Genomic DNA, 26,092 nt, shown 5'->3' with positions numbered 1-26,092 from the left:
AGGTGAGGGAGGTGATTCTGAAAACGAATATGAAAAGCTAAGAGTACTATCGTCGGCGAAACAATGTATTGGATTAGAAGTTGCAGACAGAAGATCGTTAATAAAAATGAGAAAGAGTTTAGGAAATAAAACGGAGCTCTTTCTTTAATTGGATGACTTTTACATGAAAAATTGTCTGATATGACTCAATGGTCAGATGTGTTTAGAGGAGCTAGAACACTAATAGTGTACTTACCAGGGTAATAGTTAAGAAACAAGTCAAGAGTGTTTTCTGCTCGACCTACCACGTCTAATATTTAAGTGGGCTCGTTGACCAGCGAACTCAGCGAAAATCTCAGCTAACACTTCTTCAGGTGTTAACTGTCCCTAATGTTTAAGCCATGAAGAATTGTGTACATTGAAATCGCCCGTAACAACGATTTCAGTGCGAGAATAAGACGAAACAATTCATTGAATGGAGTCAGACAAAGCATCAAATTAACGAGAAGTTTATACTTTGTCTAAATTTGGGCTTCGATAAAAATAGCAATAGTGAATGATTTGCTTATTTATGGGAAATTTAAACCAAATGAAATTAAAAAAAAGATTGAAGAACATATTGAGGTTAGAGCTGATAAGCAACATCATAACTAATATGTATATGGCGCTACCATGGTGGGAAAAGAATAAAGGCACCAAGCTATACCCATGAATAAGCTTAACATTCGTCTATTCACATGTTTTGTCGTAAAAGCTTAAACCAAAATTGTTATTTTCGTTATAGAAAAGCAAATTTTTGTAGGCTTATGAAAAGAGTACGGGAAGAAATAGCACTAAAAACTTTTCGGAAGAGAAAGATAACGTCCAGACAAATGGATATATTCATCAGATGCATTTCATTTTCAATATTATTTAGGGAACATCTACACATTGAGGGCAATTGAAGCTGTATAGGTCATTTTTTAACACCTCCACTCTAAAAAGTTATTGTGGAAAGATTCAAAGGGCTTTATTGTGGAACACGAGAAATGAGCATGAAATAATTTATTTTATTTTCAAATGAAAAGACTTTTGTCGTTGAAGATGTTTTATAACAAAGAAAACGATACAATTTATGCGACATATTCATATCAAACTAAAATGTTTGTATTAAGGGTCAAACTTAACTATTACCACCCTTCTGTAAAGGTTTGATTGAAAGTCTTACTCGAAAGTGTCACATTCCGTCATTTTTGGGAACAAATGTGACTACGGTTGACAAGTTGTGCAATGAAGATGTGGTAGAGGGCTTGGTAAAGAGTTTAACAAATACTCTTTCCAATGGAGATAAATTGATTTTTCTATAGAATTTCGGTGAGGCAAACAAAGCCAAGACAGCACAAAAATGCCATAGGGTCAACATCATAGGTCTAAGGGGAAGCTTAAGATTAGCTTTAGGGAACTCTACATTGGAATTGGAGAATTAGAGAGCTTTCCTTAAGGACTTTTAGATAGAGTTAACTGAAGCAATGTCAAAAATATTAATAGAAACAAGTCGATGGCTACAACGTTTAAGGACTGGCAATTTCGGTCATTTTGAGTAAAAAACTTCTTATTTAATTAATTAAACTAATGTTATGGCCAAATAAATAAAACAACAATGAATACAAAATATTATTTAGTTCTTGTTCGATGCTTGTAGCAGAACTTAAGGAACGACTAGGTACATTTGTCCACGGTAGGATCGTTAATCTTCAAATTTGGTAGGAATACAGAGCACTTTAATGTCGTTCTTTTAAATTTGTTATCATGCTAGCTTGCTATTGTCCTAGCTTTTCTCGAACCCAACGGTACTCATTTCTGTGTACTTCATTTGTCCTCGTCTACGAAGGTTTATTTCACCTGATTTAATACCTTCGCATTCACATAGTTTTTGCGGTTGTCTGCCTTAGTTTGACTATTTGATAATGAAGTGAAGTGGCATGAAGGTCGCCGAGTCACAAGTGATTTATATAATTTGCCAAATAGTGAATGACAAAGCGACAAATGACAAGAGTGGGAACAATCTACCTATATTGACCCGCTCGTGGAAGATTATGAATATATTGTTGATTTTTTCAAGACCCGCGAGTAATGAACTGAGCCTGACAACTTGGCTTCTACAATTGTGAATGCTTGTGCAATAAGGCTAAAGAAACCCTCCCATTAGATGTATTCAATCCGGAAATCTTAAAGGTTTGGAGAAAGCAATATGGGTACAATCGATAGCTCCAAAAGTTCGAAGTAAACGTGTATGTGTCACACGTTTATAAAATCATTTGTATTCGTACTTCAACTGATGACAAATCTTAAAATAAGAACTTGTTAAAGATTTCTAGTGAGGGTTTTTGGAATGTGGATATTTTTCGAGATTTAACTATAATATTCTAGCTTAAGCTATTTTAAAACTGCTAGAACCCATCTCTTAGTTTCTAAAGTTTCTTTTTGATCACACGAAACCTAGCTTTGACTTAAAAATCCAAGTTTTAGTTTTAACTTTTTTTTATTGATAAGACCCATTATTATTAGCTTCCATTATAGTTTCCTTTTTTACAAAATTTGTTTATATCATGTTATACTGAGCATTTCTAACGTCCGTGACCTTGAAAACTTCAAATGTAATATTTAATTTTTAGCAAATTTTAATCAACTTTGAAGGTGTATTGTAAAGGTTCAATAGCGTTTTTTGGTTTTAACATTGAGCCTTAACTCTTCCCAATAAAAGTTGTACCAAATGATAAACAAATCACTGTGTTTTTATTGTGTAATAATTTAAAAAATGGTTATATTTATTAAGTACTTAAGAAAATAAACAAAAGTGTATACATGTAAACAAATTAAAAAATATTAATGGATTATAAATTATTAAATATTATTTTTATTAAAGTTATAAATATAAAAATGTTAGTATTTACAGCCGAATAAAAAAGATTTTAAATTAGTTCTAGTGTTAATGAAAATTTAAATGAAGATGGTGATGATATCAAGCGGAAGACAAACAGAAGCCAACTTTTATTAATTCTTTCTTAAAAAAAGTTTTTTTAATTCGCTTAGCTAAAGTTGATCTTATACTAAACAAAAAATAATTGTTGTATATAATTGAAATTAAATTCCTTAAAAATTAGCCTGGTTAGGAGGTTCGAGGCGGATCGTTTCAATTCGACCTTTCAAATTCGACTCGCCACGTATTTCCTTATTAACGAATTCGCGGCGAAAATAGTCCTTTTATACTCCAGTGATTTGACACTTTTGGTTTGACTTTTTCTTCCTATATTCCAGTGATTTGACACTTTTGGTTTGAAAGCTTTCGTTTTGATTTGATTTGCGAAATTTGCGGGGATTTCTTCAATTAAAAATATCAAATTTAAAAATAGAAGCAATTATGGTGTATATTTATACTGAAAGGGAGGAATTTGGGTAATTCCATTACGGGTGCCAGGGGAATGAATGAATTTCAAAAATTTTATATTTCATTGTAGATAAATTATAAGAAAATTAAAAGAAAGCTAACTCACATTTGTATATAATTACAATCAAGAAAAAATCCACGAAATAGTGAATCTTTCGCCTGTGAATCCTCCAAAAAAAGCTATCGGATTTCAACTCCCCAACAAAAATTAATTTGTAGTTAGTTGGTCGAATCCAAAACGAAGAAGGGGAAAGCGAAAGCACTAATTGAAAAATCGCAAACTCGTTAGCAAAACGATTCTCCGCGAATCCTATAATCAGGTCCCTGTTAAAAGGGTTTATAAGGTTTTAGGCTTTTTTAAATAACTTTTTCTTTAAGAAGCGCTAACTCAAGGAGTTTTCGGTACTCTCTGTATGCTAGCTAAAGTCACAGCATAAGTAAAGGAAAAAAGGATTTAAAAGGAGATATGTATTGGTTTTAAATTCCTGAATATTGCAAACAGAGTGTGGTAAACAATTCTACATTCGTGTTGTACGGCTCTGTATCTGAACCAAAGTTATGATCAAGTATTGATAAGAATTTCTGGAGATTAAGAAATTCGAGTAAAACAGTTTAATTATACTTAACAATGTAAATAGCTATTTTACTCGAGTTTGTATAATCCGTTAAAATGCCGGCAAAAATCGCTGAGACAAGAGACATTACGACAGCGTCAAGTGACATCAACGTAACAATATAACTAAACTTGAACTGAGTATTTTTGAAGTTAATTTCTTAATTAACAAAGGGAGGACTCACTAATGCAGAAATACTATCAAACACAGTTGGAGAATTAATTTGATTAGTGCAGGGCGCACAAAAAGATTGTTTAATATTTCCATACACAAAAGTCCTGACATAAGTTTTCAAAAAGTGACATTATCGAGGTAATCACGTATCGAAGACATATTGCTTCAAGGACATTCACCGATTGGAAATTCCTTCTGACAACGGTGAACGCATGTCATTGGCATACTTGTAATGGTTTGATTTATCTGCTTAAAGATTACCCCGATATTGCACAACATTACAGAAGAAGAACACCAGAAGCTATGGCTGTGTCTTGAGAAGATCATTGGAAACCAGTACAAGGAATATTGGTGAATAGGAACAAATTATTTCGTAAATTATTTTATTTCTGAAAAATGCAAGCGGAAAGTAATTCAACAAATTACTTTTTATAAACAATAAATTACACTTCTTCACCGATTTTTCAAAAATACAAAAATTTCGAAGATACATCTTGTTTTTGATGAATCTCAAATTTATATATGTACATCAGATTTCTTCCAATTAAAGCTACCTAGAGCCGAATTTATGTTTTCGACGAAAGATGCGTTGGGGAGAAAATTCCGATAGGCCGCCGCAGGTAACCCAACGACAATAATTCTGTACTCAAAAGGTAAAAATCGACTTTAATGTGTTAAGCCTTTTATTCTTTTTTATATGTTCTGTCCACAAACTATTTTCCTTTTTTACCCTCTTTGATAAATCTTTTAAAAAAAGTGAGTTATGACTTACTTTTTGTTACATAACTAAAGTTTAATTCCTATGGTTAGGTAAAGCAACTTAAGTAGGGGAAGATTCGTCTTATGTATCAATCTATTTTATGTATCCAATAATTTGGCAGAAATGACTTTCGTAAAATATCTTAAGTTGTTTGATATTTACATAAAAACTAATATTGCTTTTGTCAATTTAAGATACTTTACCACAAAGCTTTTCTAAGATTCACATTTCTTATATTAAATCAAGATCTTTTACCACATTTGGTGAAAAAAAAAAGAAGAACAATAAAAGCACAATAACTGTTAAACCGACTTAAGATTTAAAAGTTGTTTTGGTAAAAGCACTAAGAAAACATTTAAAAAATAAATTAGGTGGGGCAACGGTCCGTCGAGAACTAGGGCATCTAGGACACATCTTTTGTGAGTAATGTTGTCAGAGATCCGAGCGGCCAATTTAAGAACGCACGTTTCATGACAAGAATTACTCTTGGAGGATTTGTCAATTCCTTGCAAGAGGAAAACATTAATAAATGTATTAAATACTCCACTTATACAATTAAATTTACCATTTCAATAAAATATAATAAACTACTCAAAACAAAATAGGGCCCACCCAAGATTTATTTTGTATTTTGCATAAAAAATACTTAAATGGTGAAAACTGTCGAAGCTCAGCATTTTATTGAAAAGTTTTCATGTGTATGATTCCATATCGATGATTTGAATAACAATTTTACAGTCTTCCAAGTGAATTGATTGTGATTGCATATGTTTTCTCAGTCCGATTCTAGCGTTGTTGGTAAGTGTTTCATTATTTAGTTGTTGTTCTTTATTTCGTGATTAAACGTGATTACAATGCACGGTTTAAGATGCCATTTGGATACTGAAAACGCAATTAGAGCGGTAAATATGATTGATCAAGGAGTATCTCAAAGGGCTGTATCGGCTTGTAGCGGTGAACTATCCGAAACGTGTGGGAACTGGCCCAGGAAACCGTGAGTGTAGCAAAGAGACCAAGATCGGAAAGAAATCGGGCCACAACAAGGAGACCAGTACATTCGAATAATTGCCGGTCGGAAGCTTACCCCAAACACCCGGATCAGTGATCAAACCATTTGCAATCAACTCCACTAAGATGTTCAACGTTTCAGAGCGTATGCTATTCAGGCCAAACTTACACTGGCCCATCGGGCAGCGCGATAAAGGTACGCCCGAGAGAAATTAAATTTATCCTTGCACAACTGGAGATCGTATGGGCTGAAATAAGTTTGCTAAGCAGAACTGAGCTGATTATCCTGGATGAGGGAACCGTTACCGCTGTTAGTTACATTAAAATGGTAATATGACCTGTTGGCGAAATGTTTGTTGGTATTCAAGACAATGCTCGACCGTATATGACTCGTAACACGCAAGCAGCTCTTTTTGAACCCAATACAACACTTTTGACATGGCCAACAAAGAGCTCAGACCTCAATCCAATCGAGCATTGATGGGACCAGTTAAAAAGAAGCATAAAAGAAAGACACCTGCATAGGAGCTCATAAACAAGTTAAAAGCATGTTGGGAGCGTATACCCAAACAAAGTTTAAGGCATCTGATTGAAAGCATAACAAATAGGCTTATACAGTGCATACAAAGTAAAGTAGGCCCTACTTGCTACTTAGCAAAAGAAATAAACCAGAAATCATAAAAAAACTTAATTTTTTTGTTAATTTCCTTATAAAAATGTTTTTTTTTAGTGCAACTTGAATAGCGTGTAAACTATTATTTAATACATACTTAATTGAAACATAATAACCAAAAATGTAAACACACATTTTTTTCCGAAGGAAGGACTTTTACCTTTTGAACACACAATTTTGAATGACAAATGTCTAGAAAAAATCAAATCAATTTTTAAAATGTAAGTATCCGACAAAATTTGAATACCAGTTTCTCCACGCTCCTGATTCTTTTTTTCAAAAAAAAAAAAAAAAACAATAACGGCAGAATTGATGAAAATGTAGAGATTTTTGGTTTGTTTGATGATAGTTTTCAAGATATTGTGTTAGACTCATTTCTTTTTAAAACTGACTAAAAGCATCTTGGGTTTTATAAGCTTTCCATTATTTTTAAATAACATAAATATAATTTTTGCCTAGAGAAGAAAATAAAATTGAAATCTAAAATAAAAGCAAGCTTTTTCTAGCACAGTGGCCAACAAGGTGTCTTAACTTCTTAGTTTTTTGTTTATAATAAGAACAACATAAGATCACTAGCCAACAAATAAAAAATAATAATAAAATCCATTATGCATTTACATACATATATTCAAAAAGGATATTTACGTACCTTGAACAAAAAACGCTGTAATCGGGAATCATATTTTGATTTCATTAAGATTTAAAAACAAAAGGAAGGAAGAAGTTTTTATTTTTTGAACGTTTAAAAACTCAATTGTGTTTTTGTTTAATACTGTTCACCGCCTATGTACACACTAAATCATGAAAAACAAAACAAAGTAATTTTATTTTAAATGCCTAAAATGAGACTTTATTTTGAGCTAGTTTCTACTGATGTTTGCTTAATTGCAAAACCATTACGATCGATTAAAAATACTATAGTTAATGAAGGGGTCTACCAAACACGCTCATCTAATTTAGTTTCAAAATAGAATATCAATTTTTAAAATATATGTATGTACATTATATACAAAGTTTACTTAGATTATAACAAAAATGTACAGTGGCTTCCAATACTAATCGCAAACATTTAAATTTTTGCATTGCAATTTCCCCAAGTATAGAAGTAGTAGAATTTAATCATCATTGTATAAAATATTTGTCCCCAAAATAATAATAAAAACAAACAACTCCTTAATTTAACCTCTCACTCATAATATGACATTCCTTTTTAGGCTAATCAACTAAAATCCTTTCTTATCTTCGGGATCTCTACAAAAAATTTAAAAAGAGGAGCAGTGTATTAAAAGTGTCAGTGAAACAAAAAGAAATGAAAGACTTAAGTTTGCTATTGAAGATACAACTCAGGATACATCTTCTTGGGATAAGATGGAACTACATATTTTTGAATTGTAGTTTAACCGTTTGACACATGACAATATTATGAATTAGGTCTTGTTCATGCATGGAAGCAAATTAAACCTTAAGGTTTCAGTTGAAAGAATATATGTTCGTATGGCCGAAAGCAAATGAAGAACTTTCTCATAATCATTCTCGAGCTACTGTGAAGTACAGCGGTGAGGCGGTGGGTCGGTCATGGTTTAAGAATGTTTTGCATGTTCTGGTATTCGGAGCTAATATTGTGTGGAAGGAAAATGAATTAAGTGGTTAAAATCAGTTTGTTGAAACAATACTTGTAGTCCAGTGTCAGTGACCTCGGAACACAAAACAATTTCATCTTCTACCAGGACAACTACCCACAGCATACATCTGGTAAACCAAGGTCGTGGTTATTGTAGAATTGACCTAAGGTGCTTAAAACACAGAAAAGTCATTTAACCTAAATGCAATCGAGTATAAATGGAATGAACTGGGACGTAGAGTTGCACAAAAAAACTTTGAGGACTTTAAGACAGGCCTTCAAGAAGAAAGGCAAAAAATAATCCTGAAATATTCTAAAAACTCAGCTAAGTCTTCAATATTTCCACCCTGGAAATTAAAAATTGATTGATTGACAGACCTTTAAAGATTTCCTAAAATAACAACAAGTAATGAGACATAACGAAAAATGTATATGGAAATAGTGAGAAATCTTAAAAGAACAAAATGGAACTTTCTCCACACTGATGGTTCCAAAAATGAACACGGGATTTCTTTTGCCGTTGTTGACGAAACCGAAAATAAAAAAAATCAAAGGCCTCCTAGCAAATTCCACACCCATCTTTACTGCGGAAGCCTTTGCAATCCTTAAAGCTACAATGTTTACAAACAATAAAAAACTGCAATCTTCTCCGACAGTCTGACTACAATCACTGCACAAAAAAACCTAAATAACAAAACTGAAATAATCGATCAATTGAGGGACAAAATAATAGGAAATACAAATCTTAAAATTATCTGGGTGCCTGGACATGCCGGTACACCTGGAAATGAGATGGCAGACAAAACGGCAAAAGTAGCACTGAATGAACCGCTTTTACAGTTCAACGTTTTTAATAAAAAAATAATCAATCTGGAACTGTCATATTATTGACAAATGCAAATATATAAAATAAGAAACATTTTTGATTTGATTACTTTAACTTATCTTTTGTGTTTTTAAATTCAATAAAATCAAATTTAAGACACAATTTGAATGATTTATATTTATCTGTATTTAAATACTTAACGATTTATTTTATTTTGAATTCGTGTGTTTTTACCGAGCAGCTGATTGTTAAACGTCAAAATCATCATCCGCTTTCTTTGTAGCCGATTTTTTTACACTACGTCGGAGGGAAAATTTCAACTACTTTTGTAGTTAGATTTAGCCAATCAGAATCCCTTGACTACGTAGCCATTAGCTTTCTGAATGCGACCAATTCACACCATTTATCACCCTACCATCCTTTGCGAGCATGTCAAACTCATGTCTAAAAGATACAATACAAAAAGCACTCTGGTAAACCTCTTAACAGGCCCTACAGAAAAAAATATTAAAGACGTTTCAAAATATTAACTGCAATTACACTTCAAACTCTAATTTAACTATTATATTTATATTAACTATAACTATATTTAAGTTAAACTCAAAAACATATAATAATATTCAAATAACTACCCTTATCGACCGAAGCCCTGGTAGCTAGTGCAGCATAATATTATTATTAATTTGGGTAATTTATTACCTATTAATAAAGTTATGTTAATAATAATAATAACTATTCTTCAATATCTCGACGCTGAAGCCATTAAATCGAAAGAAAATGCAAATAAGTATATACTTAATAAGTGTCCGATTATGTGTGAGGTGTAAAATTATGGACTTGCTGTTTAATGGATCAAATTTTTATTTTGGTTTATTTAAAATAAAAAAGTCCCATCACCAACAACCTGATAGGACCTTACCAAGTGACTTTAGAACGGAAAGCCGACAGCGGATTAAATGTTCGTAATAAGACAGATCATGGAAAAAAAACAAGATCATCATCTCTTCATCGATTTCATAGCCGCATATGACACCATCTACAGGGACTAACTGTATAAAGTCATGTCTAGTTTTGGCATCCCTGCCTGACCATAAAGAATTTGCGCTTCTCTATAAAGGTTGGAAACCGAACCTTTTGATGTCGAAAGAAGGCTTTGGACAAGTTGATGCGCTGTTATGTGATTTCTTTAACAACGTCCTTGAAAGAATAATGAAGATCTCCCATCTCAACACCAGAGGCACTATCATTCAAAAATCTATCGACAGACGTAACTTTGAGGTGGTGAAGGACAACACCAGCGCTGATAACAAATGAAGAAGATAGCGTTTTGAAGATAGTCTCACTTCGCTTAAGGCGATAATCGTCAAAGTGAAATCACCAAAACGATAGCGTTTGCACGATAGCTAAATAGGTATCGCCTGTCATTGATTTCCAAATACTAACTAAGCAAATTGAAATAAAAATGTTTTGACGTAGTGGAGTTTTGTTACAAAGTGAAAATAAAAACTCGAAAAAAAAAATAAAATGAATACGGTTTTGGAAACAATTAAGAGATAAATCAGACCCTCTATTTCTTCCAACGTATATAACATGTAACCTGCACCTGGATCGAAATCTCAATTCGATTCGATTCCTCGATCTCCTATTGTCACCAGGGTAATAGTTACATAGTTATAATCGTTTTGACGATTATCATTTTGAAAATTACTGAATGACTTCCCTGCTGTTTAAGGCACCTTTCATATAATTATTATTGTTATAACTTTGGATAGCGAAATCTAAATGTTTTTATACTTTTTCTGAACAACTAAATTTATCAAAGTACTTAAGAAACTAAAACTACAATTCACCTGTTCTCTTTATAACTTTCACCTACCCAGATCGTGATCAAATTCTGGGGAACACAGTGGACCTTATCTTCTAGCATCATATCACAAACATAAAACAAGATAAGCATTTTACCCCAGTCATTAGTCCAGTCATAAACAAAACTTTGTATTATCTAGTGACCAAAGATCTCCAAAAACTCGACTCATGCGATATCGTATTAGAAGCAGAACATTTTTCCCGACAAGGAAACCTTTTCTTCATAATGCTCTTTCTTTATCGTGCAGCAGCTTGGTTGATGGAAATTTTACCACCTTGAGGAGACTCAAAACGCGAATAAGAGATCAATCATGATCGAAGATGGTTTGAATGGTATAATTCAGTGTTTTTAAACACCCTAGGCGGTTGCGCTTGATTTTCAGAAATCAATTCCTCCCAACGTAGATCCGTTTTTTCTACATTGAGAATAAAATCGTTTGCTAACTTTAAGCGATTTCTTTCCTTACTTTTAATTTTCGAAATTGATGCAAATGACAAATGGTTCAAGCACTTCAAAACCAATCCAAATTGAAAGACTTAAATTCCAATTGCAGCATTCCATCGGCAGATAGATCCAGCAGACTTTCCTTGAGCTTGATTGCCAATTTCGCCTCATTTACAGCTGTATTTAAAATCGGATTAAAGATCTACCTTGGCCCAATATTATTCGATATCTCTTCCATTGAGAATTATTGAAACATTTCTTCTTTCAACTTTTCTAACACCATTTTCATACCAGGTATAAATTCCTTGATATTTATCTCACATCCGACTTCTTCAACAAAAGATTGTGTCTAGGAAAATGAATCTAAGTGGTTTTGACTAAGAGACCAAAATTCAATTTTGTTTGTAAAGTCATGGATTTTGTCTTTAGCAGTGATGACATTTTCATTCCGCCCTTGTAGACTTTTATTCAAGATATAAAAGCAAAAAAGTTCGAGATGTCAAAGTTAAAATGTATGAAAGAAAAGCTCTTAAGACTGTTGCCACATTATTTTAATCAAACGAAATTCGAGCTATCGAAGTTCAACGGTACGGAAAAAAAGCAATGGATTGGTGGGTCGCGAAATGTTTCTTCGTGCTAAAAGGTCCGTTTCATGTAAAAGGTTGAAAAACACTGGTATATTTGAACAATCTCAAAATCATAATTTGTAGATATCTGCTTGAATGTTTTAATTTACAGGATTATGTTTGGTGAGTGTACACCGTCAATAATGTCGGAAAGAGAGGATTAAATAAAAGAAGGTGTACTCAGTAGATAAGCTGAGCACCCACGGCGACGGCGCTTGGCAGTCATACATGTTATTATAATTCAAAGACTTAAAAAGTTCTTCAATGAGTTTGCACCGCACCTGATCGAAATCCTGCGTACATCCCTGCCCACGATTCACACCAGATTCTCTTTTTTTTAATACATTATAATAAAAAAGAAAGAACAAATAAACTAAAACTACAAAATGATTAGGGTTGGGAGAATATAACATCAACCATTAAATGTTTACTAACAAAGTGAATTCAATGAATTTACAATTCAAAACTCAAAAACCATACTAATCAACTAACAAAATAACACCAACAACAACAACAACGACAACAATTGAGTGTTAACAATATTATACATGATAAATAAAATATTCAACAAAGTTTACACAATTTTAAAACTATAGAAACTTAAAAATAAAAAAAACAACAATAAAAATAAAATCAATTTGAAATAATAATTCAAAACATATACAATAAAAATGAAAGGCGATACTTACAACCCAGTTAGCCATGGTACTATTATAACTCCAGGAATGATTGTTGCACGGAATAGCAAATTAAAAAACTTATTTGTTTCATACATTTTTGGTTGTTACTTTTTTAAAATTTCAATTTTCACTTTTGATTTTGTATTTGTTTTTGAGGGGATTTTCAATTTCAATGTTTTGTTCAGAATTTCCTTTTATAGTGTCAATATATATAAACGATTGAAACAAACAAAACAAAATATATAGTCGTATAAATTAATTCAATCACTCCTCAAGCGCTAAGGTGAAAAATTTTGAAGGAAGTTGTAAGGAAATCATCAGACAAATACAAAAAGAAAATTCTTAAGGGAAACAAAACAAAACAAAAACAGCAATAAACAAAAATTAATTTGAACTTGAATGACGGTTTAGATAATTAAACAAAAAAAATTCAAATGCACAACACTTTAGAATTTAGATAGTATATCCGACTTGCGACTTGGTTGACAAACATAAGACTACTGATACTAACAGTCAGCCAACACTAGACTGGAATTTAATTTATGTATTACAATAATTTCTTTTCGTTTCTTTTTGCAATATTAAATTTAATGTGATATGATAAAAACTCTCTTTGTTGTCATTGTTACTCAATTCCTTGTCGTTTTCTGAATGAAATGATTAACCACTCAGTTCAGCCAGCCAGCCCCAGCTGTCTGGTTGGTTACTTTACTTTACTTTAGTTTGCTAACTCTCGCAGCTCAGAAGCTCAATTAAATAATAAAAATTAATAAATACATAACTACTAACTACAATACTATCATTTTTTGGTTTTGTATTTTGTATAAACAGAGGCTTATGTAGATTGATGGATATGGTGTATTCTGTATACCCTTTGGGCACAACACTAGGTAGTATTTTAATCAGTAGCCAGTACGTGTGTACGTAATGAATAATGACGAATGCAAAGCTTCTACTCGTCATATAAATATTACAAACAAAAAGATTCTCTTTTTAATGAAAATAAACAAATAACAACAAAAAAGAAACTAAATGACATGAAAATGATTAATAAATATGTACAACGCAATAATTAGTTTAATATGGGAAAGTGTGTTAAGTTAAGTTAAGTTAAATATTTGAAAGAAAGAAAGAAGAAAAAAAAACAATAATAATCTTTGTCACCTTTTGATAAATTTTCGTCTACGCGGAAATAGCATAACTAGAAAAACACAAATTCAATTCCACGATAAAGAAGTCTCCACGGAAAGTTTAATATTTAGGTATTGTTTTGGTTAGATATTGATTTTTGTATAGTTTTGTTTTTGATTAAATAAAATTCTATACAAATTTTTTTCTTTGAGAGAAAACTTAAAACTTTTCAAGAGAAACAGAGCGATCAAGAGGTAGGATATGGCTTAAGTTCGACAGGAAGTGATAAACATGCTGCTGAAGAAAATGTGTGAATCGAATCAATAAGTGATAAAAAAATTGCAATGATATCTCTTCTAGTCTCTGTTTCTTAAATGAATGAATTATTATGTATTTAAATTAAAAACAAAATTTTATGCTACATTAAACAAATATTAAAAGTAAAATGATACAAATTTCGTAAACAAACAAAAAAAAAAAAAATTAAATAAACATGAAAAAAAGAGATCCCTATCAGCAGATTTACTATAAAATTGTTTGAATTAGTTGAACTTTTGTTTTTTTTTTAATTGGAGTTTTATATGTTGTTATTGTAAATTTATCTATGATGGTATTTTTATGGCTGAAGAATTCTTTATTTTTTCTAGTTATACATAATTTTACGTAGATGAAAATTTATTTTTTTTATTTGGATTTGTTTATTTATCCAAGCGTTGCGTTGCGGTAGGTTTTTGATGATTGTATGCAGTTTTTATTATTTTGTATGTCACAATTAAGGGGTAGGTTATCTGGATATCTGGAAGTAAAGGAAATAAATTAGACAGAGGAGTTATAGTGCACATATAAAAAAAAGAAGAAATATTATAGAAAATCGAACCTTTTATTTTATAGACACGCGTGTAAATTGATAAACTAAATGATTGGAAATAGCAACTAGCAGAAAAGAGACTTGTACAAATTATCGCATCGATTCAATTTGTCTTCCTTATCTTTAATTATTAGAGATACTATCAGTTATTTTAGCAAACAGTGTTGTTATACTAGTTTTTTTCTTTATCTTGGGAAATCTAATATTAGGTATATTTGTTGTTTGACACTTGCTTTCAGTGTCTCATATTCACTGGGCAGATTCAGACAGCATAAGAGACTTCATTAACAGTCAACTGCATTTCTTGAACGTACATTTTGACCAAGGCAGCTGGTCAGTTTTTCAAGTTTCATACATTTCAAAGTTTTCATTTCAGGTGCTGACAGAATAGTCGAGGTTAAGGATCAACGAACGCAAACAGTTAAGGGCTCGAATAACTGGTGCACAAGAGGAAAAAAGAAACGAGCTGGAGTCCTCGTATCGCATGAAAAAGAGAGAGGTTCACTGCAGTGTGCGCCGCGACAACCGTAACTACGTACATCAACGCATTGGCGCAAGAAGCAGAAGATGCTGCAAACAGGTGCGACTATTATTAAATCAGCATATGATGGATCCACGTCACGTTCTGAACGAAGGTAGGTTGTCAGATGATTTTGAAATCCGAAGCGGAGTCAGACAGGGCTGTATTCTGTGGCCAATATTGTTTTTGTTGGTGATAAGCGATGTGCTGCGCTCAGCTCTATCAGGTAGCGGAGTGATCCAATGGACTTTGACATTCTATTTAAAGCATTTGAATTACGCGGACAATGTTTGCTTACTCTCTCATAGGATCATGGATCTCCATCAAATGACTACAAGTGTAGAGAGAGGCAGAAGTTGTGGGGCTGAGAATTAATTCCGGCAAAACAAAAATGATCAGGCTCCGAACTCGATCATCCTCTCAAATAAATATTTCCTCGCAACAGGTGGAAAATGATTCCAATACCTTGGAAGCATCGTTTCCATCGAAGGCGGAACCGAACACGACGTCATCAGCCGCATCGGCAAAGCAAAAGCGGCCGTGAAGCACATGGCGCATGACAGTCGAGGCGTTATCAGCGTCACTAGGCAAGAATTGGAGGGAGCTGAAACACATCTCCGGAAACCGCACACGATGGCGCGACACCTTGAATTCATCGTACAAAAACTATCAAAACACTTCTCAGGCAAGCTACAAGTCCACCACGATTTACATTTTGTATTGTAAAGAAATATTACTTACTCACTTCCAATTTAACAAAGAACCCTTTTACACAAAACACTAAATGGAATTATTATATGTACATATATACTAGATGACCCGACAAACGTTGTGTTGTCATATAAATAATTTCTAGAGAATATTATGATAGAAATAAATAACTAAATTATTGTAAGTGTGTAAGGATGTGGTGTATAAGTGGGAGAGATATAGAACACTGTAAACGGTGACAAAATATTAAAATATATCACCAAACAAATTTTTTTAATTTAGTAAAATTATTTTTTTTGATTATATACATATCGCTAATTATTGCTACACTATAAAAAAAACAATATCAATCCCTTAGAGCAACAGAGTGTATAATATTTTGTATGATCCCACCTTTCGCCAATACAAATAAACTAGATGGTTTGCCCACTTCACGCCACGTATAATTGTCCTTGTGAAAAACATGAAGTGCTCAAATCTATGCCGCAGATATACATCGTTTGGCCTTGAGACTTATTGATAGTCATTAGAAATGCCAATCTTATTGGAATTGGAAGGCGTTTGAATCACATCTGTGGGTATAATAGGGATTCGCGGTAATAATATATTTTCACTTCGGAATTTGCCATTTAGAATTATGGCTTCAATAACATTTTTCATTCATTTTATAATGACTAATCGCGTTCCGTAGCTCAGCCGTGATGGGTTAAAATTACGAAACAAAATTACCAGAGATCCAACCATCAGTTGTAAATTATATGGTGGCATGCCTGGTAAATCCAATGAGTTCAAAAATGATGTTGAGTTGTTGAGAATGATTTGGTAGCACCACAAATTGTATCAATTTTTTGCTGCCAAAATTGCTGCTCCTGCGAGCCACCCTTGATTTGTATATTGTCTGTGTACATCGGGAAGTATCTGCTCAATGAGAGCATCTTGTGAATCAAAAATCGTGCAGAAATCGACCTGTAATTTTATGCATCAAGTTTCATCTGTAGTAACTTTTAAGTCGCCTATATAACAGTTGGTTTGAGAATGTCTCAGCGGATGGATCTAGAAGCATTTGATCACGCATATTTACTTTCAGTTGTACTTTTTTAACATTACGCTACAGTGGCGATGATCTTAAGCACGCATTGATCTTATCAGCGTACGTTAGACGCGAAATAACAGGAAGTCTGAAAGCACCTGAAAGGAGTAACAGAATGCCGCCAAAAAGTCTGCCTTTGTTTTTTATATCTTTCAATGTCTTGTTCAACACCTCAAACACCTAATGTTTGTGTGCCATAGAGCATTCATTCCAGATGATAATCTCACACTGTTTCAGCACTGTGGCCATGGATGATTGTTTTTTATATTGCACACCGCGTCTGTGATATTTTGAATATTTTGTGGCAGTTTAAATACTGGATGAGCTATTCTGCCTTCAACCACAAATTTTGCCGCAATACCAGAACATGCCACAGCCAGTGCGATACCATTATTTGTTCGTATTTTAGCAAGAATTAGAAATAAGGAATTGTTTTGCCAGTTCCACCTGGTGCATCTAAAAACAAAATCGACCTTGTCCTGCCGAAACTGCGAGCATGGTTTTAGTTCTTCATTCATTAGTGGAACATTGCGAGTAAAGATCAATAGGAGGCGGAGCCGTATCCGGAAATCTACGAGTACGTCTGCGTTCAGGATGTTGTCTAATTTTTGGAGAAACAACTCGCTCAGCTTTAAGACAAGGTTACAACTGTTCCACTCAAACATCGAATCAGTTCTTGTATATGGATACAGTATCTTGTAAAGTTTATGCAGTGAAATTCACTCACTCAAGATGGCAGAAGTGTCGGAATATTGAGATGCATTTGGAAAAGAACAGTCAAGAGCCTTAAGAAACGGGAATGAAGTTGATATGGTCGCCACTGAGTTCAATTTTTATAATTTTCTAGTATTCTTTAGGTTTTTAACTCTTTTTCCTGAAATGGATTATTTCGTACCTTGAGAATAGTGAATATTATATTCGATTTAGATCCTAACGTTTCAATCTTATTCTAACCACTTCTGGTGTCTCACAAGGTAGTGATTTAGGACCTTTTCTCTTTATCTTTACAATTAAATTAAACACATTAAAATGCTTAAAAATTCCTTAACGCTGAAGACGATACGAAATTTTCCGGCTTCTTTCTGGTTCAGTTGACAGATCCTCCTAACTCGATTCAATTCTTCCATTTACCAATACAATACTCTACACCTCCTATGGACTTAACGAACCTCTGATACGTATGCTTCGGTTGTTTAATTCGAATTTAAATTTATTTGATTTCAAAATCAGTACCTCTAAGTTCTTTTGATCCACCCACACTCATAGTTTTAAGTTAAGATTTAAATTAGTTTTTAAGTTATACTTATATCTTGAACTGACCGACCACAACACATTTAAAACATACACACACCACAACAGGAGTGGCATAACAAAATACAATAAAAATACTTTAAAGGACAACATCAAATTTGTATTCAAACATAACAATTCATATTCTTTTTTAAAAACATAAAAAAACCTAATTCATAAAAAAGAAATATTTTTGCAAAAAAAAACGGTAAAAGGAAAATGAAGCAAAATCAAAATTACAGTTTAAAAAAAAATGTCTGGGGTTTTATAGCACCCCTGTTGTGGTCGGAAGGTTAAATAGGGGTTAAGGCTCCACTAAATTTCAACAGCCCACCACCTGTTGTTTTTCAACTAAACTTTGGTGGATTAGTTCATTTTATTGCTCTAGTGGCTTTTAAATCATTGATACCACATAGCTCGAATTTGTCTGAATTTTCAATGTCACAGTGTTCTGGGACCCAACGAGGGTAACTGTGTTGGTTTTTGACTTTGCAACATTGGCAGGTATAGCCTTGATTTCTGCTTGGTTGTTAATAAATAAGTCAAAGTTTTTGTTTTCCAAATTGTTGGAAGAAAGATTCATAGTGCCTCCAGAAACCGCCAGTATTTCTGCTTGAAAGACACTGCAGTAATCTGGTAGTTTTATAAATCTTTCTAGGGGAGGATTATATGGAAAGATAGCAGACCCTCTCCTGTTTTGGAACCATCCGTAAAGAACTCAACATGCCTTTGTTAATATTGGCCTTTCATATAATTTGAATGTTTCATTTTCTCGTGTCTAAAACCATTTGTCTTAAGTGGGTTGACGTTCAATCCACAGTTACTTGCCCAATAACTCAGCATATTAGGACCCAATTGTAGAAGTTCACAAAGTGTAATAATGTTTATATTTTTAAACATACATACATTATCTGAGGGTACATAATATGGTGTATGTTTACTATGAGTCTGCTTCGTATTATATGGTTTTTAGTTTAAGGGCAAAAGTTCACCTTTGGTCTTACAGATTGTCGCCGATATCATATCTTTGTTTATTAAATACGTCAAATGCTTGCGTTTGTTTACTTATATTTAAACTTATAAATAACAAAAATTCAACTACTGATAGTAAATTTAAAGCTTGCAGATTTGATATTGTCATTAGTAGAGTTAATGAGCATAGAGAACTTGTTGAATTTACCAATTCATTTATTAAGAGGACAGTAAGGATATTTTAAAGGGTTAAATTTATTGAGCTAACCTGACTCAGATTGAAATACAATCGACAAAGAATAGATTTTAGATTAGATTAAATGGGTTTTTATTGCTCGTCTTAAATAATTTTAATTGTTTAAAAAAATAAAAAAAAAGCATGTCATTCTGCCGTCTGCCAAGTTGACAAAACATAAATTGGAAACTTATTTTTCATGAAATGTAATTTATAAATAAATGAGATTACTATTGAGATTAAATATTATTTTCAGAAATTCTCATTAACAATTCTATCCCAATAATTTAGAGCAAGTTTGCAGTACATATACAGTTTTTTAACGTCGACTATGTTCAACAATGATAAAATTTCATTTTCGTTCAAAAAAAAACCGTTTGAAGAATATTTCTCCTGATGTCTTTAAGAATTGGACATTTACCCATGAAGTGAAATACACCTTCTCTCACTTGTAGATTACATAATGAGCATAATATTGGTAAATCCTCCCTATGTGGAATGAAGTTAATAGGTACGAGTTCATCACGCAGCTCTACCATCATCGAAATCTCATCTACGCTGTATTCATCCCGGAAATAGTTCTTCGCCTCCAAATTGTGATTGAGTTGACTGTAAATTGCTCTGTGTAGAGACCCAGTTGCTTCACTTAGGCATTTTTCCCATAACATATCATCCACTTTTGCAATTAGGTGGTACAGTGATTCTTTCCGTTGATTGAAATCAAAGTTATCTATGTTGGGGTCCATGTAACTCTCCCTAGCAATTTTCATCCAATCCGACCTCTCTCAAATAGTTTGAAGTGCCACTATCTTCGGTAACCGGTAATTATCCATATTCATGATTTTGAGCACATAATCAATCTGTATTCTAAGTGTTCCTACAAAGAGTGTCTGCAGTCCCGTTTCCAACATAACTATATAGTTCGGCTTATTTGGTGGCAGCCGGAAGATCTTTTTAACGTTGAAGCGTAACAATTTTTCCACATCTTCATTTTGCTTCGCTCCGCATAGAATAAGATTAATTCTACTATTGCCTTAAAAACAGTGTACTTACTGCTGTGTACGATATTTTTGTTTGAGAAACATCTACTCCAAGATGCGCTGAAGGCGGCTTTTGCAATTGTAAGCTTCTCTCAGATGCGTTTCCATATTTAAATTTTTTGTCAAAATCACTCCAAGGTATTTGAACTCTTTGACAATCTCTATATTTTCACCATTGTAGTTCCATTTTTCATGATCTTGGACTTTTCCATGTTTACTATTAGGTTCCATATTTTATAGTACTCAAAAATCCGGTTTATCATAAGCTGTAGTGATTCTGGAGATGACGCGAGAACCACAATATCATCCGCAAACAAGAGTACTTTAATGAATTCACCAGCGTGTTCGATACCAGCAGGTAAGAAATCGACTAAGTCTTCGATAAATAGAGCGAATAGGCTTGGACTCATCGTACAACCTTTCTTTCTAACGCCTGATTCAAGTCTAAACCAATCCGACCTTTCTGTACCATTTCAAACTGCTGCATTAGTATCCATATACAGGCTTTGCAGGACTCTTCTAAATTTTAACGACATTCCCATACCAAAGAGCTTGCCTATTCACCGTGTCAAATGCAGACTTAAAATCCACGAAAAACAAGCATAACTTCTTTCTTCTTCATATACATGAATCCGCAATGCTTTGTTGTGTTACCGGATCTAAAGCCTGCCTGAAATTCTTTCAACAGCTTATTTTTTTCAATCCATTTACTGAGCCTTGTTTGCAGAAAAGCTGTAAATATTTTATAACCTGAATTTTAAAAGGATATTCCTCGATAGTTCGATATCTCAAACAGCTTTCTTCTTTGTGGATCGGAAAAATGATGGATTCCCTAAATTCTTGAGAAATCATACCTGTTTCCAACACCTCGTTGTAAACTGCAGTAAGCTTACTTATTAACTCAACGGTTCCATACTTAAAAAATGCCGCTCGTATCCCATTGGACCCTGCCGCTTTTCCATCCTTCATTTTTTTAATTGCTGCATCTACTTCTTCGTTGGTTATATCTGTGTCCAAAACTTCATTATAAAGACTCGGATGTGCAAAATTTTTGTTTCTCTCATGAATTGGGCTTAGCAAATTTTTAAAATGGTCTGCCAAAAGCAAGGGGCTCAACTTGGGATGGATTTTAAAGGTTTTACAATTCAAATTGTTCACCAACTTCCAAAAGTCCTTCGAGTTTATACAATTTGATAACCGTCTAGCTTCTGTCTCAAAGTATTTTGTTTTCTTTTGGAAACACAAGGTCTTGTAATGCTTGAAAATATTGTCTTTTAACTCTATTTTTTTGGTTCCACCTAAGTTTTGGTATGAGTTTCATAGGGTTTGAGTCCTCAGTTGCAATCGAAAGTCCACAAGTTCAACTCTGAACCCAATTATTCGGTCGTTCCAACTACGAATTACAAAGAATAGATGGACATGAAATCATTCCATTCAATACACCAGCTATAAAACAGAACTGCAAATGCTACCTGTGATCAGAAAGAGATGAAAGATTTTTCAAGCAAAGCTTTTTGTGTATAGAAGTCTATCATATATTTAAAGTCTAATGAAAAACAAAGATACAATTTTAAAAATCTACATGGAACACTTTCCATTCTATCAATATGAACGGAATAGCATGGCACCCATACAACGCAAGGGTATTCAAGAATTGGCATGACAAAAGAAACATATAGATTTTTAATAACAAATGGATCACCGAGCACCCAGGAAAATTTTTTGTAGAATCAAGTATTTTGTTAGCTTTTTTATAATATAATTAAAAGTCTAGTACAACACTAAGGTCAGAAAAGCTGGATTCGCTATTTAAACTTGATACATTCAACACTAAGTTAACACTTTTTATATTACGTTTGCGTGTTTTGAAGAGTCAAATTCTAAAAACAGATAAAAATGTAATAAAAGAGTTGAAAATTGAAAATCAATCACTCAAAACCGAAATGGAAATTGCCGGCACGTTTAACTCGTTTTTTGTAAAAAGTGTCGAAGCTATTCATAATAGCATAGAACAAATTCCATACTCTGATAATATCTTAATCCATACAAATAAATTTAAATTTAAATTAATCAACATTCAAGAGCTTGAACAGTCAATCAAAGCTATGAATAAGAAAAAAGACTGCTTTGGGCTAAATTGCAAAATAGTGCTTGATTGTAATAATGAAATTTTGCCAAAATTATTAAAAATCATTAATTTGTCTCTTTTAAATGGTGAATTCCCAGAAAGCTGGAAAGAATCAGTTGTGATCCCTATCGAAAAAGTGCAAAATCCTAAAAATCCAGAAGACTGGAGACCTATAAATATGCTTCCGACTTATGAAAAGATTCTCGAAGAGATTGTGTGTAATCAACTTACGAATTATATAGAAAAAGAAAATATACTGTGTTTAGAACAATCGGGTTTTAGAAAAGGTCACTCATGCGAAACGTCGATATGTTGGCTTATTAACGAATGGAAAAAAGAAATTGATAGCGGTAAAACTATTATTGGTGTTTTTCTTGACTTAAAACGCGCGTTTGAAACGATAGACAGAAATATATTAATTGAAAAACTTAATAAATATGGTATTCGTGAAGTTGAAGTGAAATGGTTTAAAAGTTATCTGTCGGAAAGATTCCAAAGAGTAAAGATAAATGAAACATTTTCGGAAAAGGTAAAGGTTGATCTTGGTGTGCCTCAAGGATCAAAATTGGGTGTAATTCTGTTTCTTTTATATATAAACGATATCGTTAAAACTATATCTGATGCTAAAATGTCGTTATTCGCAGACGATACCCTGATTTACGTTGTAGGAGACGATTTAAAATCATGTGAAAGTTTAATACAAAATCAAATTGAAAAAATTAACATCTGGCTTTGTAAAAATAAATTAAAATTAAACGTTACTAAGACTAAATGTATGTGTTTAAATAACGGTGGTTTGAATGTCAACATACTAATAAATAATCAACCTATCGAATGTGTGGATGGAATAAAATATCTCGGGGTTTTTATCGACAATAAACTCAAATTTAATCAACATGTTTATAATCAGTGCGCTAAAATCTCAAAAAAAATCGGCTTTTTCAAAAGAATCCGGAGGTATATTCCTCTAAATTGTGCTGTGACAATCTATAATACATTGATTCTTCCATACTTTGATTACTGTTCTTCGATTATATTCATGTCAAATAGTGAAAATATAAGAAAATTTCAAGTATTACAAAATCGAGCAATGAGAACAGTGCTTAAATGCGATTATAGAACACCAATTAATGATATGCTTACTGTCCTCGGATGGTTAAATATTGAACAAAGACTAAAATTTAATGCCCTTGTGATGATTTTTAAAATCAAAAATGAAATGTATCCTGCATATTTACAACGGAACGTGAACTATATAACAAATTCATTTTACAATCTGAGGAATACTGGTGATTTCAGACTTCCATTGTATAGAAGAGCAGCAACACAAAACAACCTACTATATAAAGGCATTCAACTTTTTAATAGCCTTCCTAGTAACTTAAAGACTGAGCAAAACTTAAATAAATTTAAATTTTTATTAAAACCTCTATTAAAAGATAATACTGTATAATATTGCTTAAAATTAAGTATGATTTAAGTAAAAAATGTTATTGTTAAGAGTTTTTAAGCTAATAAATAAATCAAAAAAAAAAAAAAAAAAAAAAACACATTGTCTGCCATTTGTCAATATTTAAAATGAAACGATTTTTATTGCACCATTCCAAAAATTAATTTAGATCTTCTTGTAGCTCTTTACAATTATTGAAGTTGATAGCTTAAAGTATTTTAACATCTTCTGAATAGATTAGCAATACAGAATTACTTAAAAACGAAGGCAAATAATTAACAAATTAAATAAAAACAATGGACCAAGGTGACTTCCTTGAGGTACATTAGTATTGACTTTAAATTGAAATAAAGGCAAAGAAACGGTCGTTAGGTCCAACTTTAATTAATTTTTTCAAGTGTGACTTAATTATATGACCACAACTGTACCATTTGAGCTTATTAATAAGTGACATATAAGTAAGTAGGTACCTAGGTATTCTAATCATATTAAGGCTTTTAACCGGCTTTTTTAGAATTGTTATATTTACAGAAATATACAAAATAAAAAAAGCCCCTAACCTTTGAGAAGAGTGTCCTTAAACTTTCTAAAATAGGTATAAGGGTCAAGAACTTTGCGTGTCGATTTGAATCCATGGAATGAGGCGATATGCCTTAAAAAATGTTCCCATCGAAACCACCTAAGAATACAACACTTTAACAAATTTTTAAAAAAGAAAGGGTTAACTTTTATCAATTAACAACTAACCTACAATAAATAACATCATGACGCATAATGAGGATAGGAAATTCGAAAATTCTCATCGATTTTTTGTAAATTTTAAAACAAACAAGACTTCCTACTTTCTTCAAACATTATGCTCCACACATCTTTTAACTTCGGTGTTAACAATGTGTGAATCTAAGATTACACAAAGCTTCTTAAGTCAAAAACAATTTCGTACAATCAAATGTATGTCTTTCATTTAGAATCATTATAATCAATCAACTATCGGAGATAATCAATTCCTACCTAACAATATTTATTTTAAGTGATGTAAGTTTACAAATCCAATTAAATTTGTCGGGTTGGATATTACTCTTTTCCGGTTTTACAAAAACACAAAAATGCTTACGGAAAATGTAGAGAAGATCAAATTTTATGAATCCATGTACCGCATTTAGAAATAGATTTTATTGAATTCACTTTGTTTTTGTTTTCATTGGATAATTTATGAGGAAAACTAATTTTTATGACTTAAGAAAACACCAGAAGTAGTTGTCAACATTTTCTTTTTACTTTTTTAATGAGTTTGTTGGAAAAAGGGAAAAGTTGGAAACTGACAGACGGTTACGTGCACAACACCGCTAGGGCGCTAGGTGTATTAATGACGTTTGATAACGTTGAGCAGAACTACCAGCTACTGTGTTTTTTTTAAATTGTACAGCGGTTCGAGTTAAGGTAGAAGCCCAATCACGGCCATAATGGTTGATTTACATGCATCTTCATTTGATTTCTGCAAAAAAGAAAAACATACATATAAAACGTATGTTTGTAAGAATTATAAATAAAGAATCGTAAATACCATATAAGTATCATTTTGAAAATATGGAAAAACACTCCATTCCAAATAATAGCACCTTCTTTGTTTTTTGGTTGTTTGAAAATATTTATATAGCTTTTATTATAGGCTTTTCACACCAAACCCAAAAAGTTATTGAAAACCCGAAAATCGTTCACACCGAACATGTTTTCATTTGACATTTAAATTTGCTTAACACCGGCTTTCAAATTTTGTATGGATGAAAAAAACATTTGAGAATGAGCCGAAGAACTTTCTATATACACTGCAATGAGCTAAAGGATCTGGAAATGCAAGATACAAACTTAAGCCTTATGTAGGTACTTATCAAGTTGATTTTCAGGAAGGTAAAGATCTATACGAGCTCCAAAAGAACGAATGAGATCCCATCATTGAG

The 26,092-nt window shown here is 32.5% G+C and overlaps 1 protein-coding gene across 5 annotated transcripts in view; it reads right to left on the bottom strand.

The window, feature by feature from the left end:
* Positions 1 to 25,438, bottom strand: part of LOC129938500 (lysophosphatidylserine lipase ABHD12) — a 28,476-nt gene extending 3,038 nt beyond the window's left edge. The window contains exons 1-3 of one of the 5 annotated variants that reach the window (XM_056046110.1): positions 25,249 to 25,438; positions 14,357 to 14,626; positions 13,864 to 13,900 (exon numbers count right to left, since the gene is read on the bottom strand). In XM_056046110.1, coding sequence (XP_055902085.1) covers positions 13,864 to 13,898 — 35 coding nt within the window. In that variant the 5' untranslated portion in view covers positions 13,899 to 13,900; positions 14,357 to 14,626; positions 25,249 to 25,438. Of the gene's footprint in view, positions 1 to 7,284; positions 7,430 to 12,708; positions 12,891 to 13,863; positions 14,335 to 14,356; positions 14,627 to 25,248 lie in introns of those variants that run through there. The other 4 variants (XM_056046111.1, XM_056046108.1, XM_056046112.1 and 1 more) reach the window with 4 other exon arrangements.
* Positions 25,439 to 26,092: the final 654 nt, after the last annotated feature.

This window comes from Eupeodes corollae, chromosome 1, assembly GCF_945859685.1.
Source record: "Eupeodes corollae chromosome 1, idEupCoro1.1, whole genome shotgun sequence".
NCBI classification, from domain to species: domain Eukaryota; kingdom Metazoa; phylum Arthropoda; class Insecta; order Diptera; family Syrphidae; genus Eupeodes; species Eupeodes corollae.
The sequence above is the reverse complement of the archived record's forward strand: the minus strand, read 5'-3'. Positions and strand labels throughout refer to the sequence as shown.